This window comes from Buteo buteo, chromosome 14, assembly GCF_964188355.1.
Source record: "Buteo buteo chromosome 14, bButBut1.hap1.1, whole genome shotgun sequence".
Classification (NCBI taxonomy): Eukaryota; Metazoa; Chordata; class Aves; order Accipitriformes; family Accipitridae; genus Buteo; species Buteo buteo.
The window spans coordinates 4,251,571-4,271,715 of record NC_134184.1 but is presented as its reverse complement, the minus strand read 5'-3'; the positions used below and the strand labels follow the sequence as shown (position 1 = coordinate 4,271,715).

The following is a 20,145-nucleotide window of genomic DNA, read 5'->3' as shown; positions in this document are numbered from 1 at the left end:
TAGGCAGACATGCTGGGAGGAAGGATGGTTTAGCAGTTACAAGAAGGGGAGCTGGGAAATGCGCTGCATGTTTTTTCTGTAATCAGGACATGTCTGAACTACCTTCTCATCAGTAGCTAATGTTAAATGTACCTGATACGGGTAGTGGGGGGCCTAGTTAAGCATAGGTAGAGCACTTTTGGATAAGATGCAATAAAAATGCTACAGAAGTGCTACTGCCTTTACCTATGAATAAATATGCTATGCAAATAAACATAAGTATATAAGAAATAATGTATAAATATGTAAGTATAAATATATAAACACAAATATATGAATAAGTACATTTTTTAAAAAATAAAAAGAATCTAACATCATAAAAACTAGTCAGTGTTTCTTAGTGAAGAAAGTGAGTACACCTGCTAGGGTATCTTTTTGTGTCATTTGGATAATAAAGTCATCATCGTGCCCTCATGTGGATTCTGTAGACAAGAGGTTCTACATGTGGTCCCTTGATAATTGCCTAAATTAAAATATTAAAGGCCTAACAGCCGTTGCGTTGACCTTTTTCTGCCTTGCTGCAGACAGATGAGCTGCTGTTTATTACAAAGGTTCCTTCCCACAGGTGAAGATTTAAGTGAGATTCCAGGACCCTCTTTCCCACCTCCTTTACAATGCAGTATATCGGAGCCCTGCTGCTTCAACAGCTTTGATTAGAGCCCTCCATCCTTATGATCCCCAGAATGCGATTGTCACTCTCGGGTTATTTTGATTAGTTTTTAAAAAATATTTCAGATTCCAGTGCTCAAAAGCAGCAATTTAATAAATATTTATTCCCCAGAAATTGCTCATTTGAAAAGTTTTATATGGCTAACCTCATTGCTACAGTGATGAAATCAAACTGAGAGATGAAAACAAGAATCAGCAATATACTAACTAACTTGTTGGCTGGTTAACAGCAATCAGCCTCTTCAAAAGAAATTTTTGAACTTGTGTTATTTTTTTCCATGAATATTGCAGAATCAGAGCTTTAATTGGGGCTGTGTCCTTACAAAGCAAAGCCATGGAAAAAGCTGTGTAAACATTAAAGCCTCAGGGGAACAGCAGCAACAGAAAAAAAAATGTTTTACAGTTGAGAGGGTGAGGCAGAGAAGGAAAGTGTTGCAGACATGAAAACCACAGGATCAGTATTCCTATGGAGCTGATAAGCAGAGCTCCAAAGTTCCTGCTGAATGCTCCTACTTGTATTCCTATTGGAGCCCTCAGAAGGGCTGTAGCGGCACATGGGGGATGTGATTACATATAGATACAGAAAGGATGTGATTGTAAGGGGCATCCTTCATGCCAGGTGTCAGTCAGAAAAATAATTACAACTCCGTTTTATTACAGGGATTAAATCGGAATTGGATACGTTCAGAGTTGAAGTTTAGAGTGTGTAACACAACCTAAATTGTTACATCAAATTTACTGTGCATTCTAGGAGAACAAAAGAAAATTTTGACTATCAACTGAAGATTGCAGTTGTGTTTCTTTCAAAGCAGAGAGTAACTTGCAAGTATTTTTGCTGGTGGAGGAAAATGCTCCTCTTCCCCCCTCCCATCTTCTCTGAAAACAAATAATTCTAGTTCTTCAAGGGGAAAAATTGTACATGATAAGCTGCATGGGTGTTGTGTTTTAAGCCTGCTGGGTAGATTTGATCCTCATGTTGAAATATTTTTTTTTTCCCCAACATATAATTGTTTTTACTTCTTATTTTTTGAAGGTACGTGTTGACAGTGGCATACAACAAGGAAGTGATATCAGCATTTATTATGATCCTATGATCTCAAAAGTGAGTTGATGATTATTTTTCAATATTCTAAAGGTACGAACCACTAATTTTATACATGGATCTTTTAAATGGGGGTTAGTATATTAAAGGATTGGTAAATTACTATTTTAAAGGTGCTAGGCATAACATGCCTCAAGGGAATATGAAAGAAGTGAAGGAAGATGTGGAGTAGAGGAGATTTACTGTCACTTCTAAACAAAATTTTTTTTTTATCTTTTGACACCATAATTATTTGTCTTGTGGTTTCTGATTATTAAAAGAATTCTGATTTAAACAGAAGCCATTACTTTCAGCTTTAGATGATACCAATCTATCTTTCTTAACATAACCTAGCCAGAACTAAAATGTTGATAATTCTGGCTTCCAAAAAGCAGCAGTGAAAGAAGTGCTTGATAGTGTCTCTTAGTATTAGTTCTTATTCATCAGTAACTTACTGGTAAAATTAAAGTATGACATTGTAGTCAGAGTTCAGTTGTAAAAAAAAAAAAAACCCAAACAAAAAACCCCCCACACTTAAATCTTAGAAGTCGGTTGGGCATTAGAAGTCAGGAGAGTCAACTAGATATTGAACCTCTGCTCTAATTTTCTGTGCGCCTAAAGAAGAAGAGAGAGCTTGTTTAGATGCTTTAAGTTTTATAAAGGAAAAGTGATTGGTCTTCTTTCATTGAATGGGTTAAGAGATCTTGGTTTTCTTTTGATGTTTTAGAGAGTCTCTGAAGAACAGATACAGTAATGTGCGGGAAATCTTTTTGTGACTGCAGAAGTTGTACAAACCATTTTCATTTTAAATGCTATTCAGATTCTAGAGACAAGCGTTATCTTATTTCTAGGTAACTTAAATACCTTTCCTCCCCCCACCCCCCCCTTTTCTTTTTTTTTTTTTTTTTTTTTTTTTTTAGCTGATTACCTATGGCTCTAATAGAGCTGAAGCACTGAAAAGAATGGAAGAGGCTCTGGACAATTACGTAATTCGAGGTAACTACAGAAATTTGGGTTCCTAGTGTGATAGGCTGCCATCTATTTCAAGAAAACAGCTTGAAAATGTAGTAATTAGCAAATTGAGTAAAGTTCCCGCTTCTTAAGTGCAAATTAAAACAGGAAAAGCTTGTGTTAATTAAGCTGAGAAGATACATCAAATCTAAAGAGACTTCATTTTTTTCTCCATTGCTTTTGCTTGAATATTATGAGATAAATATTTAAATCATTTCCTTAAAGTCATAAAGAGTTTTCACAGAATGGTAGCATATAATTAATTTATTATGTCATAGAGCGGAAAAAAAGGCCACTGCAGTGTAAGAAATTTAAAATAGTTGCCATTTTATAGCAGTTTAATACATTGGTTGTGGTCAAATAATATCACAATACAGTATTTGATTGTATATATATTTTTTTCCTTACTCTTCAAGGTAATTGTTTAGGTTTGGGCAAATACAGATGGAGGCTGGTGATCAGAATGTGTTTCAGCTCTTGCTGACTGACCGCCTAGGAGATGGAGTCGTTCTTCCAGCCTTTCCAAGCAGGAGGGGTGAATCAGCCATGACCACTATAACACCTTAGAAGTTTTAGAGAGGGAAGTCATGGTTTATGTGGGAGAAATCTTTAGATCTTCCTCTTAGAGTCTTATTGGGCATAGGAAGGGCAACTCAGGGTAGGGGAGGGAAAAATTGGATTTCTTATCCTTTTTTTTCATGGAGGCGATTAGAGAAGGGAACTGTAATGTGGCAAAAACCTTAATTTTACCCCTTAACTGTGTGGGTGTTTGGGGGAGTTATTTTTTCATTACTAGTCAGTATACTTGAAGAACCAGGATAGGTCAGGAGGCAACTGTTGGAGAATTTACTGTCTTTGATCCTTGTTTTGGTTGCTGGACAGGTTGTTCAATGGTTTCAGATGGGAGGAAGACTTGGAACACTTACTTAATTCCTCCCCTGAATGGCTGGGAGGAGGAGCAGGAGAGACCTGATATAGTAGATGATCGTATGAGAGTTTCTGTAAAACTTGGTTTGGCTTTAATGCTGTCTGCTGAATACTACAGATGCCATGTCAGACTAGAAAGGTTTATCTATCTAGGGGAAAATGAGCATCCTTCTACCACAGTGTAGCTAGATAGGTGGTAGGATTAGCCGTTGTAAATGAACTGCTAACTCTAATGTGGATTTATACTGGTGCAACTTGAGCCATTGGACTATTGCAGTACAATGTGCTGATGTAAACCCCTGCTGTATAACAGCTGAGTAAATTTATATGAGAGAGAAATTTATACTGCTATAGCTAGACTGATGTGAGGTGGGATTTGTTGGTTTTTTTGTTGTTTTTAGTGGAGACAGGCTCTGGATTCATACTCGGTTATATAATAGCAACTGATGCTAGAAGGATTATATTTAATGAGAATATTGGAATTGTGTGTGAAGCATCATCTTTTATTGTGTGCTGTAATATGGGGTGGAACCTGGTTGTTTGTTCTTAGGTGTTTTGCACAGATGTGTATGTACCTAACAACAGTTCCAGATATATAAATACCTACAAAGGATATGACACCTTACACCTGAAAATTACTAATTTGCATTCTTGATTTTTTTTACAGTGTTTTATTAGTATGCATCTATGCGTTTAAGTGTTCAGACCTGATATCTCCGTAGTATTTCTACCTGTGAAAAAGCTCTTAATCTATTAAAAACATTGAAAGAGGTAATAAATGAACTATGGGGGGAATGCCTTTTTTTTTTTTTAAAGTATTACAAAAGACAAATTTTAATTTACCACAGGTTTCAAAAGTAGATGAATTTCCAGAACACATTTTTAGTTGCAGTGGCCAGTGGTTCCCATCTGAAAACCAACAGGATTTTTGTTTAGTTTTACACAGCTGGTAGTTTCTTCTCAGGGTTTATTTAAAATGGAACATTCATGGATATTAAAGTGTCTTTTCTGTTGCCTAGTGTGAATGATGCCTAACAGGGCAGTTTGTAGAAACTATCCTATCTGTAATGTTCTGAACTGCATTGACATGTGCAGAACTACTCCTTGTTCAGAGGAGTTGTCTCTAATAAGTTCAAGTAAATTTAAGAGGTGATGAAGTAGTAGTAATATATTGGTATTTAAATGGACAAAAATAATAAAACATCCAAAAAGTAAAAGCAATTTCATGCATTTTTTTGTTCTAAAACGATTGTGTATATTTTTGCTTTAAAATGTTGGGTGCTATATAAAGCAATATTAAACCACCTTGATCTTACGTGAAAGTGCCTCACATCAAGCCTTCTCCAACTCTGAGTTATCAGTTTTCAGTTGTAAAAGATACAGAAGAGTTTTTTACCTAGTTTTGAAGTTACATGGTTTTATATTTGAATAGTGAGCCCATATATAACTATTTAGATTTACCATAGTCTTCCTCAATAGTGTGCTCCATATTCTTATTTCTGAACACAGCACCCCTGCTCCCCAATTTCCTTGGAAGCAGCTTCTATGTTTGCTTTGTGTTTTAGAGACAGTGTGTTTTTTCCCTGTAAGTTACAAGTCTCTTCTGAGTTACAAAGCATTTTAGCTAAGCAATACCAGCTGAAGTCAGTGTGAATTGTGCTGATAATACACACTGTGAGAATTTAGATTTGAATTCCCAAGAACTGCAACATTTCTGTAAACAAAAATGCTTGTTCACTCACGTAGGGTGGGAGTGGGATGGGGTGACTGGGTAACAGGTCAAGGACCATCTAATGGGTAGCTTAGGGACTGCTAATGGAAGATGGAGTCTTTCCCATCACTTCTGTGTCACCAGTTCAAAGCAGGCAAAAGTTGGTAAGGACTTTTAGTCACTAATATTTTGATGGTTGCTTGCTGACCTGCATGAAATCAGCGGTCTTTATCCAGTTCCTAGAAGACAAATGTCCTCTTGGAACAGATGCCACCATATAATGTCATTCACAGCAATCCTGGCAGAGAATCCAGGGACTGAAGCGGCACAGTGACCCTCCAGGAGGCCACTCTTCCAGGCTGACAGTGTGAAGTGCAAGGACTTACTCTGCTGCTCCTCGTCTACTGGCTGTATGAGCAGACATTCAATTTCTTCTGCTGTGGCTTAAGGATATCCAAGAGTTACCCCATTCCCTTTTAGCTCCATTCCAGTTAGAGGGAACAAGTCCTCAGACTACAGTCTTCACTGACTTGTTTTCTAGGACCAGATAGTACCTGGCGCTGAATCCGTGGTTCAGCTGTCCCTCCCAGTTAAATCTGCCTGACAACATCACAAAAGAAATGAAATTAATTAAATTTTCAAAAAAATTTTGAAAGAAAGCAGACTTATGCAAAATTTGAGTAAATATTATTTTAAGCAATGAAGACTGCATCATATAGTGCCTGTAGTAGGACTAACTTGATTATAAATGCTGAATAAATCAAAATGTGATATTTGCAACAATGCTATGCTCTGAAAACGCCTATTGCTTTAACATTTTATTGCAGTTTGGGCTGGTGACAAGTTGCACACACTGAAATAAGAAATCCTACAGTTCTGTTCATTGGTAGATGCCAACAGTGTGACTAACTCAAGATACGTTCAATGTGGTCATGGGAATGTAATCTGCATCTTATTTCCTGTGTAATATCTACATTGTTATTAATGGGAGCAGATGAAAGTCTAGGATAGTACCTCCTTGAGTGGTGGATTGGATTAAATGATCTCTTGAGGTCCTTTACAGTCTAAATTATTCTGATAGGAACCGACTCCTCCATTGAGAACTGATCTGAACTCAAAATCTCAATTGAGACTTCTGAATGAGGAAGAGTCTAATTAGGTAACATTTTTATCTGTGAGTCTTCCAGGATAGTTCAGGGATGATTAATATTTAGGGTCTAACCCAGATTTGTCTCAAGCAGATACACTTTTCGTTTTACCCAGTGGTTACTGGAGAATTTGTGAATACTGAAAAGTTCAAGACACCAGTCAAGTATAGAGGCACTGTTGCTTATCGGGATGAGGCATGAGATGTTTCCTGTGAGCTTGCACTGTTAGTAGTTCATCTTTCTCTTGTTTTATGCCACTTTTCTTCAGAAACTTAAGGTTTTGTTTCTTTTTAATTTGAACAACAGAAATAGGGTATTGGAAGAATGCCTTTCAGTGTGTCTGCTGTATGTGTAAACATGATGTGTGTTTTCCCTCTTCTCAGTTTCTGTAAGATTTTAGCATGTGTTTGTCATATAACTTAAGATGCTGAATAACCTGTTCATTTTTTAAAGGTGTATATAAAACCCAGTATGAAGTTCTGGAAAGTTTATGGGTGAAAATTGTTTTTATCTATTTAAATAAAAGAAACGGACATACTTATGCAGCAAGTAGAACTGATTATCAGTTCACCAGAGGTCTGATTGGACAGATTGCTCATATCCTTGAGGGCAGAGATTCCTTTAATCTTACCTTCAACCTGTTTGCTTTTAATCTTCCTTGCCGATTCAAACATAAAGCAGTAACATGAAATTAACAGTCTTTGTGTAAAGTCAACTGGTCTCTGTTGAGATCCTGCTTGCTGTGCGGAGAGAGGAATGTAATAGCACGTTTGGGAGAAAGAAGAATGGAAAAAGGAGCATCTGAGGAAAGAGTAAGCAGCAGATAGAGCAAGAAGGAGTAGAAATGAGGGGGAAATAAGGGTCCCACCAACTGGGGGTGGGGTGGAATCTTCCAGCATGGGATAAAAGAGCAAGCAAAGAAAAGAAAATGGAAAACTGGTAAATAACTGTGGTGAATGTTTGGGGGGAATGGGAATATAGAATTGAACTCTCTGATATGAATGGAGACCTGCCAGAACAGTGGCAGCAGAAACTGTTGTCTGAGTTTTTGCAGCTGTAAACACACTAATTGGAAGGAAAAAGTACTGCGCTTAGTGTTGTGGAGAAGGCCTTGGCTTTCCAAGAAAAAGCACCCAACAAAAGCCCTCACTTTAATTTTAGTATTTTATCATACCTATATTCCAAATAAATTCATTTTCAGGTACAAAGGTTTTCACAATAAACTTTAATTAAATCCAAATGTCATTCCATTACTGAATGATTTTCTTTTATATATTAACTTAAAAGATACTTCTCAGCGGCAGTGATGCTTGTAAGTTTTATACTCTGTTGTATTCTGATCCTGTGCAGGTGTGCCAGTACACTCATGGGTATTATAAACAAAACAATCTTTGTGTGTAAACCAGTTTTCCTGGAAAACCAGCATATAGTGTCAGTTTGTTCTTAAAAAAGAATGCAACAGGCCTCATTTTCCTGGTTGCGCTTTAAAAAAAGCGCTGCAACAGGTCGTACAACTGAACTGTGGATTCTCGCCTTTGTGTAGCAGGGGGAAGAGGGGCTGGGAGTTCTGCAAGAGTCTCTGTGTTCTGTGGCCCTTTGCAACAGGGACCAGCTGGTTCCCAAGTGTCAGTGTGGAAACCAAAATTGGGGAAGGGAAAGCAACAAACTCAGTTCAAAACCCCAAGAAGGGACCATTGCAGGGTGCTCGGTAACATCAGCTTAGAGAAGAGATGCTGGCATGAGGGCAGATTCTCCTGTTTCTCCTCTGCTTTTTTTCTCGAGTCGGCATGTAGTTTAGGAAGGCTCGTAGACCACGGCACTATGGGGGAGAAAGAGGGAAGGGCAGTCGAAGTACAGGCTGATCAGGTAAAGGAGGAAGGCAATGTTATTGATGCTGTAGAAAGGAAATAAGGTGTTCTTTTTTTTGTGGTTCTTGTTTTTTGGTTTTTTTTTTTGGTCAGAGGAGTGTTTTAATTAAAAAAAAAACCACAAACTTGAGGCAGTGAAAAACTACAAGAAGTGCGGTGTGCCAGATTGAGGAGGCATTGAAAGACAAGTGCTGTTATCTCTAGTTATGCCCCTTACACATAACGTTGTCCTGCTGTTCCGTTCCCCTTCTGCAGCGTGGAGGGGTGGCTGAGGAGAGGGTGATGGCAGGATGGTCATCCATTTTATTTCACTTGTGTTTGACAAAGCCTGCTTAACTTCTGCTTCCAATTATTGTACTGATTCAAGCATTCATATGTGTTTGCCAACACCATAAATAATGGACTACTTAATCTTATTAAGAGGTTCAGAAGTGCGTGCAGTACAAAATTTAGTTTCCGTTTGAACTAATGATTTTTACAGTACGATATTACCATATATTATCTACTTTTTTCCCCCCATTCTTTTCCCCCTTTATTCTGGTCTAGAAGTTCTGTGAGCTCAAGACTTTTAATATCTAGAAGAATTAATGTTTTAATTGAAATACATGTTCAGCTCTGAGGGTCAGTGGTGTACTTGATCCCGTGTGAGAACTTTGTGTGGATGTTTGTGTATTGAAATTACAAAGCTAAAAAAGCCTTTCTTCTCACTTTGGGATGGGGCTTTGTATGCAGATAGCCTGCTCTGAAGTGAATTGAAGCAAAACACAAGCTTTGAAAGACAATGACACAGTTGAATGTTGAGGGTTTTAGGGAATATTGTGGCAACTTTTGGATTTGCAAACATGGAGGCTAGCTGGGTAGCAATCATGAACCTTGAAAAGTTCATTTGTTGAAAGTGATGTTTTCATAGTCTGTGCAAATCTATGATAATGTTCTTGTTTTAAGTGGAGAGTAACATAATCAGTTTCATAATGCTCAGTGCAGAGCTTCGTTAATACTTTATTATTTTTTGGTTAGAGAAATCAACTGGGATGCCTCCTAAACTTCATAGCATTTATTCTTATTCAGCATTTAAATTGATTGGAGATAATTTAGCTTTGCTATTTTTTTTAAAAAGAAAAACCTCTAGTACTGTACTCCACATGTTTTCGCAATCAGTAAGTATGCAGATAAAGTTCTTTCTATTCCACTTAGCACAATTTTAAATTATCAGCAAGTTAAGTATATTCAACTGCTTATCTACAGAGAGGCATGTAGGACTCCAATTAAGTTTACATGGAAAAATGCAGATTTGTGTTTGCAGACGTCAAGATGACAGAAGCTTAATACTGTAAAAAGGCTAATCAACACTGAATATGTTTAGTGTCAGTAAATATTTATAGTGAAAACATTGCCTATGGTTTTGTGCCTTGGCATTCCAAGTTCTGCTTTTTAGTGAGTAAAAATGTGGTGTGATATCCTGTTTGTAAACCTGCTATAAAATTTTTGTTTTCTATAAAATTAATTTTATTGTCCTTTTCTTCTTTGTGTTTTCTTGGGAAGACAGGATAGGAGTTAGCCTACAGCTTGTAAGTTAATAAAAAATCTGGTGTATTTAGCAAGGTTTTAAGGCAGATGTAATCCAGAGAATGAGGAAGGGAAGGAGGCAAGATAACGAGATGGGTAGTATGAGGAGTAATTTCTTCTGATTATAATTTTATTTTATTTTTTTTAACGAGAGCCGCTTCAAATAGTCGTTACTAATCACCTCTGGTCAACAATGTGATTGTTTGGTGTGCTCATGTATTTGTTAGGCAATAACTACAGTTTAACTGGAAGATTAATTGAACCTCAGGAATATGTGTTTGTTTTATATAAAACACATAAATATATAATTGTTTAAAATTTCATTAGATCTCCAGAAGTTAATTGCTAGTCTGCTCTCTTTTACAAATGTATTCTGGAAAATAGTGTGTCAAAATTGAAATCCAAGAAGTACATCTTAAACTGAGCTTCTACTGATGTAATATTGTATGAAGAATACAGCCAAGTGAATGAAAAAAAAAAAAAAGAGGTACAAGGAACATTGATTATTATTTTTTATTATGTTTTGACTTAGAGAAATGAAGAATATAACTGTAACTGCAGTTCTGCATCAGTCTTAACAGTGTAAAAAAATGATGCTGAAGTGAAATTTTGTTTTCTGGAGGGGAAATAAATTGATATAGTTGAGGATTTTGTTTGTTTGTTGGAAATGTCATGGCTTGTCAGGTTAACAAATGTGATTTTGTTCCTGGCAGACTGCAGACCTGGTCAAGAAAAAGAAAAATTCCCTGAAAACCACTGCAACATAAATACAATATACTTCAGTTTAGTGTCTAACTTTGCATGAAATAAGCACTGCCTGTTAGTCTGTTTGATCCTGTGAGAGTGCGGGGCTAATGTCTGGCCAGTGTTTTGGAAGCAGCAGGTAGTCAGGAGCAAGCTGCTCTAGGGGTCCATATTTCTGTAGCCTAGCAGTTACTCACACACAGATGGAGACCTTATGAACTTTGACAGAGGTCACGCTAAATTGCAAATCTAAAACTTCTAGACTTCTGAAGGATTACACTGATACTTTCTTTTTTTTTTTTAAAGCCATAGGATTGGGAACAGTACTAAAGGTATCAACTCAGTTTTGAAAAGTAGATCAGCCACACAATCATTGCTCACATAATGATCATGGAGACTGATAAAGATAGCCTTTTATGATACTTTAAAGGAAAACTGTTGCATATTAAAATTTTAATTTACATATGTAAAATATGTATGTTATATTGCTTCCCAAATGCCTAGGCTTGTCTGCTCTATTGAACTTGTTAAAGGAATTTTGGAGCTTAAAGCATTGCAGAAGCCTCTGATTTTTCTGATGCATATGAGTTGGAAATAATTAAGATACTCATAGTATTTTTTTTGATTTCAGGTCTTTTGGGGCAGTCAGTTGAAACACCAAGCTCTCTGTCAGCTGTCATCAGCCATCATCTCACCAGGGATCTTATAGCAGTTTAGGAAAGAAAAACATGAGATGATCTGGTTACACATTGTAGTGTGTTTAAATCCTGGATTCAGTCAAAGTTGGGGAGCATTGAAGAGCTCCTCTTTTGTCTTCTAATTATAGTCCTGAAGCTGTACTTAACAGATGAAAATCTCTGTGATATTTCAACTTACTATTCAAATGGGAAAATGTGGGGGGATTTTGTAGTAGCCAAAGAAGGACTTTATTTGTTTCCAAGTTATAGTCATTTAGCATAAGATTTTTTTTAATTTTTTTTTGTTTAGTGGAGATACAATGTGAGTTTCATTCAGTGTTTATGAAATCAGGGTCCATGAATGACTATCTAGGTCACAGACAGCAAGGAGGCTGATCCTCTTCTAATCAAATGGTCAAATTTTTATCTTGTCACCATTGAACTGGTTGTGTAATGTGCTACTTAATGGCTCATGAACTAATCTTTAAAGCTATGACTTCATGATTCAGTGAGGCTGAGTCTGACTCTCTTGAAAGTGGTTTCAGTGACGGCCACACAGAGAGCTTGAAAATTCACACCAGCAGTAGACTGTAGGGGAAAAAAAGCTTTAAAACTGTTTGAACTGGTCTGCATATAAAATAACAAGAATGTTATTCATGCTTCTAAACTGGAAAAACACAAAGGGAGAAGATGGTAGCGCAAAAGAATCTCCTTCTGTAGCCCCAGCAATTCGCAGTTGCTGTACTGCTAGTGTCTTTGCTTTGGTGAGATTCTTGATAGGGGAAAAAAATCCAAGTAGCTTAATTTGCAGTTGAGAGACCTGATTTTGCAATGAATCCTTGTTCAAGTTATTTTAAACTAGAGCTATTAGAAAAAATCTGCAAATAACTTTGAGTCATGTCCTCACTGTATTAGTCATAATAACTTGTAAGTAAACATACCTAAATTTAAAGTTCAGAATCTTGTGCTTTACAAGAGTTATGGGTGCACAGACAAGTTTTTACAAGATAAACTAGTTTGTGATGTGCTCTGCATTTTGTACTTCATGGTGTGTACCTAACACCAAAGTTCATGTGAGCTGGCAAATGCAATGTGATTTGGAGCTGCCTGTCCCTCTGACGCTGAGAGGAAAGAATGTGAATTACTTTGGATTTCCTGAAGGGTGAGAATGTGCACACCCCGAGATTGGATAACCTCTTTCCTATAGCAGCTTCCTCATTTATCCATACCTGGAATAGATGCAACAGCTGCATAAATTTACAGTTTATGCTCCTGAATTGCAAGTCTATTTCAGCTTCTCTTAAGCAATGTTAATGTTCATGAGGCAGTGTTATTCTCTGGTCATGTTGGGATCGAACTATCATGGCTCTTCAAATTTTCTGTTACAATCTCTTTCCAAAATTGAAAAGAGAGTTGAGATAAAGATAGTGTTTTTTCTCTTAAACTTTCCTTTCCAGAGATGACCTGTGTGCTATTCAAAAGAGGAAGTACCTTCTCTTTGAAAATTGTTTGGAGTGCAGTAGGCAGAACATAATTTAAATTATTATCAGGGGATTTATTTCTCTGGGAGTTTTTTGCACCTCCTTTCCTCTCCCACCTCCTTTGAAGACTTCTTTGTATTTAAAATATCAGTGAAATGACTTTTAATGACCATCATATTCAGTGCTAAACTGGAAGTGCTTCTGGCAAAGTGCAGTTTGGCATTAAGTTACTAACTTGGTTACACTGCCACATTAAATTGGAAGAAAAATAAAGCTTGGAGGATTTCAGAAAGTCATCTAGTCCCACTGCCTGAACTGAGGCATACCAACTATACCTGCATCCTGACAGGTGTTTCTTTAACCTGTTTTTAAACGTTTTCGCTGACTCCAGAATCTTTCCCTAGGCAATCTTTTTTCAGTGTTAACTATCCTTAGTACATATCTTGTGCTGACATCTACTCCTGATTACTTTTTTTTCCAGCCTACACTGGAAATGGGATATGGTTTATTCTTTTCCTCGCTGAGAAGACAAGTTAATCTTTACTCATCTGTGAGGAAGGGGCAGAGGACTTTGTGTTGTGTGCAAGTACCAGACTGACACTGGCAGCATCCTTTGAGCTCTGTAGCTTTAGATTACGTTTGTTAGAAGTTGTCTTTCTTTGTTGGCACAAAAAGTAGGGGAAAAGAAGGGAAAGAAAAATATGAAAAAAAGAAAGACAGGAGGCAGGCTGTGAAGTGGAATGAAAGGCAATGAATAAATTCAGAAAAAAGTATAGTCAAAGAATTGAAGTACAAAGGTGGCTATAAGGGCTCTATGATAAGTAATTTTTTAATTAAGGAAAATGTTTTTGGGGGGCAAGGGGGGTGCTTTTTGCCTAACAGGGTCATGGAATGGTGCTAAAAGGAGAAAGGGCATTCGATAAAAGAATTGGCCAGGCAAGGTTGGATAAAGGTATATACAGAGCAAGCAATATATTTCTTTGTTTTGTAAGTTGCATAGGAGTTTCTTATGACTTATAAATGATAAAAATGTTATAAAATTATCTATAAGTGATAAAACTTTTTACTCTCTTTCATTGCCGTGATTGGAGTGTAACATGGCGCATATCTTCCACAGGAGTGTGTGCGTGTAAGGTGGCAGGATGACAAGGTGGACCAGGGTTCACTGGAATTGTGCTGACACTTATGGTCATGACTAAACTGTCATTTCAAGGAGATGGCTCTGGTCTTGCCTACATCTGCTAGGACTGAACCAAAAGTCTCTTGGTTGTGCTTGCTGTCATTGACTTAACTAGGTGTTTGAGTTAGGCTTGCTGAGGTGAAAGTTTGGAAGGTTTACTTAGTTAAACTGAGTGTTTAAGGAGGGTATCTTGAGGCAGGAGTGCAACAAACCTGGTATATCTGCATTGATTACATCAGTTCTATGGTCTCTAAGTTGTGAACAAGTATTTATTCTGCAAAGATGAGAGCTTGTATTTTTACAAGTTCTCTCCTACTGTAGTTTGTGATTAATAAGTTTACCTGATTTTGTATTGATTTTTTTGTTTTCAGGTGTGGCTCACAATATTTCTTTACTGCGAGAAGTCATCATCCATCCACGCTTTGTTCAAGGAGACATCAGCACTAAATTCCTTCCTGAAGTCTATCCTGATGGTTTTAAAGGTTTGTTCCATTTGGGAATGTTTCTTTTTTTCTTGAGAGATGTTGTTTCTGATTATTGTTCCTTTACATTTATAGACTGACAGGTTCCCCAATCAGTCTTTACTATTTTTTCCTCAAATGTATCTGTGCATACATGCAATTAGAGTTTTTAAATAATGCATAATATAATTGAAACAGTTACTTTACTTTCAAGGAGGCAAAATACATACTTGTAGTGACAAAATAGTAAATGAAGTACATCCAAAGTCAAGAAAAACAATTTGTAGGTGATATGAAATATGTAAAATAAATATCAATTCAATGCTACCATGCTATTGTGCTTCATTACAGACAATGCTCCTACTACTAACTGAAGATAAGATTTCTCTTTAGTCAACACTATTGCTTCTCCAGTGAGTTTCTGCTGCATCCTTAGAATCGCTTTTGGCACCCTTTGTATTCACTGTAGCATTGTCTGGAGGATCTGGCATTTTATCAGAGTATTTCAGTAACCTGGTCTTAATACTCATTACACACAGTAATGGGCATCACCTTGAAATTATTAACTCATACACTAGGTTAACATAAACACATATGCAAATGTTTCTTTACAACAACTCAGTTGCAAAAATGTATTAACGACAGTTGGAGAGAAATGTAAGTAAACTAATAGATTGCTTTCCTTTCACAAGGATCAAATGTAAAAAGGTTGTCTTCTCTCTCAGCCAACCTGCTGTAGACGCTTTCTTGACCTGTGTGGTCAGAGACTTGGTCCTTCTACACAGACCTCACACCTCAGCTGACATTCATCAGGCAGAACCTCTCCCTTATTAAAAAAAAAAAGACAATGTTTATAGCTCATCATTCATGGGTCCTTTATGAATCCCATGGAGATTCCTTTCTCCCCCATTCATCATTAATCCAATGTGGCAGAATCCTCACCCCGCTTTGGAGATGACACTGCCAGATTGGCAGTCACTGGACATGACTGGCATCTTGCCAAATTCTAGTCTCATTAAGGAGCAGAACAGATTTTTCCTTACCTCAGGAGTCAGTGTGTGAGTTTGGTGCAAAGAATGTTCATCCATAGAACTACTTGATATCATGGTGTAACTGGCAACTCTGTGTGCTACAGTCCTACATGAGGGATTAATGCATCCAGCTTGTTATTGGCTCCGGGCTGTGACCAAAGCGATAGGATTTAGTCACCTTGGGTGGCAGTAAGCTTGTGATGGTTGGAGCTCAAATGTTCCTTTGGTGTCTTTGCTAAGGTCTACTTAACTAATCTTCAGGTAACTCAGCTGGCTTTCATCTGGCGTAGACTTGAGGGTACTCTGATCTGCTCTGAAGGCTCAGTGCTGTTGATTAGCTGGTCTGTCTCCCTCCCCGACACTTTAATACAGAATCCCATGTCCTGTCTCTTTGATGGTTCTGGGACTTTTCAGTCCTTTTCCTCAGTGGATTCAGTTCCTTAAACCACTATAAACCTGCATTTTTTTTTTATTGTTGCTGTTTTTGTTGGGGTAGTTTTTTGAGAGTTCTTGGGTTGACTTAGCTCATGAAGGAATCTGGTGAACTTCAGCGGCGGTGCAAAGTGAGCGGCAGGCTAAGAGTGGGGAGAAGGGAATGGAGGAGAAAGGCGAGGATGCAAGATGTTAGATAGGTTTACACCATGTTGTGAAAAGGCAGCCTCACCTCACACACAGCTGGGAACAATAAAACCAGAAACCATTCTACCCTTATTTGTGATAATGTATCTGGTGGGGCCCTGGGTCACTTGTAAGAAGCTGGGACAGGTTTTACTGACCCAGGAGGAGCCTCTTGCTCTGCCATGGAAAGGCACTCTTGTCTTTTGTTCTTTTGTTCTTGTTTTAATATTTCATATTGGAATGTTAACCTATATATCATAAGTTAATTACTTGTTGGTCCACAAATTGCAGGATGACAAGAAATTTGTTTTGAGGTCATTTGACTTGAACTGTGTGTGCACATATTTGTGTGCACATACATACTGATGCAAGTGGCTGATTACTGTCGCAGTCTGAGGTAAACAGTAATATTGTATTAACAAGGTCTTAAAGATAAGCTCTTGCTCTAGACACCAGAAGACACAAGAAGAGATATTGTGACAGTTCATAATAGAAACTAATGAATGGCACACATGAAATGACTAGACCCTGGTCCTGCTGTATGAAAAGTCTTGCTTTTCTTCCATACATCAAATACAAGCATACATTAGCCTTCTTAATGATAAAAAAATGCAGACATCATTATTACAAAGCATTTGTATTTCAAGTCAAGAGTACTGATTCAAAGCTCACTGAAGTAATTGAGAGCCCTTTTAATGATGTAGTTTGCTCTGGATCAGACCCTTCTGGCTTAAAAAAAAAAATCGGTGAGTTGAATTAGAGGATAGTTTTTTAAGTACGTATTGAAAAATATTTCTGCAAATGCAAAGGCTCTAATGGGAACTGTTGAAGCAAGCAAGGGTGGTGGGTGGATGATGGGTAGAAGCTCAGCAAGAGAAACAAAGGCAAATTAGCTTATGCAATTAACTCTATCAATTCAAATTAACTTTACCCACTTCAACTAACTTTTTAATATAAACACCCAGGGTAAACTTTGCTAGGAGGATTTGAAAATTAAGTAGCTTCATATATCTTAATATTGTTTATAAAAGACATGTAGCTGTAAAAAAAATTAGGGCAGTGTGTAGCCAAAGTGGATTTGGAAATACCTAGAAATAGGTGCTGCTGTTAACAGTAGGAATCCATAACAGAAGTGTTTTAAATTTGGAAGACTTAAGACATAAAAAAAAATTTCAATGAGGATGTGTGCTATATTAATGCTTGAGCACAGTCCAGTGTGTTTCTTTTATAAACTACACAATTGTCACTGTTGGCCTACATTGATGGCAAGTAATGAATGTCAGCTGTGTTCTTTCTGGTGACTGCATGAAGTACTGGCCCATTTCTTAATGTGCATTTTTCCTCAAATATAAATATTAACTTTAGTCTTGCTTAAGAGTTAAGTAAGAGATGCTTTGTTTTCCAGGCTCATTTTCAGGGGCTTCATTATAAGACCTTTATTAGAAGGCTTTTACTATAAGTTAAGAAAAAATTAATTATTAGAAATATCTTGGCAGCTTTTCCATTAACCTGTGATGCCCACTTCAAATTACATCTAGAATGGGAATGTTTAGTAATTTTCATGATTAGGGTTTAACTCTTTTTCTTCCCTTCTTTAAATAAGCACTCATTAACAAAACCAATTTGTTTATTGCAAGTTATTTTAAAATATTGCTGTGCTGAAAGTAACCTTGCTCAGGGTATGATTAGTGTGGGAAAACAGCTGCTGCCATACCCTTTTGTTGTCTGTACGAGGGATGGACGGCTAGAATGCCGGCTGGCAGTGGGTCAGCTGGAGTGGGTCATTGCTCTGAGCACATATGCGTGCTTTGGGAGGAGCGTGGATCTGCGGGTGCGTGCAGCAGCCCTGATTAGGTCCGGTGACACCAATACATCTGTCTTAGAGTGGCCTCCAAGCACTTTGCTCACAGAATAAAAATGTTTGCCAAGCATGCAGGAGTAGCCCATACTCCTAGGTAAGAGTATTGTCAGATGAGCTGTCCTTCTACAGCTTCCAAGCAGCCTGGGATGTCTCTGTTCCTTCCTCTGCACCTCCCGCATGGTGAGAAAGAAGTATACTATCTATTATCCCTATTTTGTAGGCACAGAAAGTATCTCTGTTTTCACAAAGATCCAAGAGGAGTCTTTGACAAAGAACAAATTAAACTCCAGGATCCTTAGGTTAGTATCCTAAGGTTAGTATCCTATTCATTGGTTCATTCTTTGTGGTTCGGTCTGTCTCACAGTTAAGTTTTTCCTGGATATCTGTTATAATATTGAGAATTTTGTTCTTTTAGCGGTCCACTCTTCCTAGTTATTAAATGACAACACAAGCATTTGAGATGTGGTTTAAACCCAGCCGGTAACAAAGCACCACGCAGCCGCTCCTCACTCCCCCCGCCCCGGCCCCGGTGGGATGAGGAGAAAATATGAAGGCAGGCTCGTGGGTTGAGACGAGGACAGGGAGGGATCACTCACTGCTTATGGTCACGGGCAAAAGACAGGCTCAGCTTGGGGAAGAAACAAATCAATTTAATTTGCTACTGATCAAAACAAAACAAGGATAATGGGGAGTAAACCCCAACCCGAGAGCAGCTTCCCCCCCATCCTCCCGCCTTCCCGCCTCAGCCCCACTCCCGGTTCTCTCTCCCCGGGGAACAGGGGACGGGGGCTGGGGTCGGTTCCTCACCCCTTGTCCTGCTGCTCCTTCCTCCTCAGGGGGAGGAGGACTCCGCGCTCAGCCCCTGCTCCGCCGTGGTGTCCCTCCCGCGGGCTGCAGTCCTTCATGAACTGCTCCAGCGCGGGTCCCTTCCATGGGTCGCAGTCCTTCAGTCCCCGGCTGCTCCCGGGGAGCGGCGGCCATCTTGTGGGGCCTCCACCCCCTGCCCCAGCGCGGGCTTCCCCAGGGAGCGGCGGCCATCTTGGGGGGCCTCCAGCCCCTGCTCCGGCGCGGGCTCCTCTCTCCCCGGGCTGCAGGTGGGCGTCTGCTCCCCCGCTCCCCTCCGTGGGGATCAACCTCCTCCCCTCACTCCCTGACCTCGGTACCCGCACAGGGGTTCCTCTCACACCCCGATCCCCCGACTCCCGGCAGGTTTCCCCTCTGGAATCTGTTCTCCCAGAGGCGGGTCCGGCTCCCAGCCGGGGAAGCTTCCAGCAGCTTCCAGCAGGAGCCGGCCCTGCGGACCCTCACCCGCCACACAAACCAAAAACAGCTTGGTCAGTCACTTTTGGAGAGATAAGCTGCACAAATGAGAAATGGGGCATTTTCCAAGAGGTTATCACAAAAGTCATACCACAACACAGGGAAAAAAGGAAAAAGAATCCTTTACTTCCCCTTTTCTAGCATGTTTACTTCATTTGGGTGGTGAGGAAGAGCAGAAGTTCTGATGGACAATCCTTTATGTTAACTGATTTCTAATACAGAAAGGAAGAAGGAGGAAGCACCTTTCCCTCCTGCAATTGTGTATTGGCTCCAGAGACTGTGTGTGAGGTGAAGGCTTTTAGGTACACTGTGTTTGTTATAATTATGTGGGTTGGTGGAAATGATTAATCCACTTTACTCAACACTTACTAAACCACCTCTAGCATACTGTGTCCAGTTTTAACCCCCTCACGCATATAAGAAGGATGTCAATAAACTTGAGTAAGTCTAGCGAAGAGCCACCAGGGTGGTGGTGGGGTTGGCCCAGAGGACCTGTGAGGAGCAGCTGGGAGAACAAGGCTTGTTTAGCCTGGAAATAAGAAAGCTTAGGGTGAGCCTAGTGGCAGCCTTCTCGTACTTCTGAGGGGTTCCCAAGAAGATGAAGCCAGGCTCTTCAGTGAGTTGCACAGCAGCAGCGCAAGATAGTGGTCATAAATTGGAGATACTCAAAACCTGACTGCACAAACCTCTGAGCAACCTGGTCTGAATTTGGTGTTGAGATTGCTTGGTGGAGTGGGGGGGTGCACTGAATA

General features: G+C 38.9%; 1 protein-coding gene across 5 annotated transcripts in view; it reads left to right on the top strand.

The window, feature by feature from the left end:
- PCCA (propionyl-CoA carboxylase subunit alpha) overlaps positions 1-20,145 on the top strand; it is a 299,411-nt gene that overhangs the window by 136,926 nt on the left and 142,340 nt on the right. For all 5 annotated transcript variants that reach the window (XM_075045914.1, XM_075045913.1, XM_075045912.1 and 2 more), the window contains 3 exons: positions 1,742-1,810; positions 2,710-2,785; positions 14,474-14,584. In XM_075045914.1, coding sequence (XP_074902015.1) covers positions 1,742-1,810; positions 2,710-2,785; positions 14,474-14,584 — 256 coding nt within the window. The remainder of the gene's footprint in view (positions 1-1,741; positions 1,811-2,709; positions 2,786-14,473; positions 14,585-20,145) is intronic.